The sequence below is a fragment of the Corvus brachyrhynchos genome, unplaced genomic scaffold (genome assembly GCF_000691975.1).
Source record: "Corvus brachyrhynchos isolate BGI_N302 unplaced genomic scaffold, ASM69197v1 scaffold215, whole genome shotgun sequence".
In the NCBI taxonomy this organism is placed as follows: domain Eukaryota; kingdom Metazoa; phylum Chordata; class Aves; order Passeriformes; family Corvidae; genus Corvus; species Corvus brachyrhynchos.
In genome coordinates this window covers 462,874-463,526 of record NW_008237887.1, presented here as the reverse complement: position 1 = coordinate 463,526, position 653 = coordinate 462,874, and the positions used below count along the sequence as shown (strand labels likewise).

Genomic DNA, 653 nt, shown 5'->3' with positions numbered 1-653 from the left:
TGGGGGTGTGTGGGGCCACTGGAGGCCACCTGGGGCTGTATAGGGGGCAGATGGGGGGTACTGGGAGTATGTAGGGGGGACATAGGGTGTCCTTAGGCTGTATAGGTGGTATATATAGTACATGCTGGGGGTGTATAGTGCCCATATGGGGCATCCTGGGGGTCTGTAGGAAGTATACGGTGCATTCTGGGGATATATGGGGTGTCCTGGGGATCTGTAGAGGGTGTATGTATATAAATCCTGGGCGTTCATAGAGAGTACTGGGGGTGTATAGAGAGTATGTGGGATGTCCTGGGGGTACCTGGCGTGCCCTGGGACCGTATAGGGGGTCCACGGGATGTACTGGAGGTATAGCGGGTACATGGGCTATATGTGAAGCCACCCCATATCACCCCTGGAATGCTTGGTGTCCCCATTGTGGGGCTGGGAAGGTCCCAATGTCCCTGTGGTGGCTCCCCAATGCCGTGTCCTCACAGAGGAGCCCCGGCAGAGCACGGGCAGGGGGCTGGTGTTCCGGACCGTGGTGGTGCGCATGGGCGGCCTCTTCATCCTCCTCCTCACCGTGGGCCGATGGACCGACATCCTGCACGTCTTCGTGTCGTTCCTGGGGGAGCTCTGGTGTCTGCTCTGCTCCGGGGTCCTGCTGGAGTCCT

The 653-nt window shown here is 59.4% G+C and overlaps 1 protein-coding gene across 1 annotated transcript in view; it reads left to right on the top strand.

The window, feature by feature from the left end:
* Window positions 1–653, top strand: part of TMEM82 (transmembrane protein 82) — a 3,040-nt gene that overhangs the window by 1,852 nt on the left and 535 nt on the right. Inside the window, exon 5 of the mRNA XM_017732698.1 lies at window positions 379–653. Within this exon, the coding sequence (XP_017588187.1) occupies window positions 379–653 (275 nt within the window). The remainder of the gene's footprint in view (window positions 1–378) is intronic.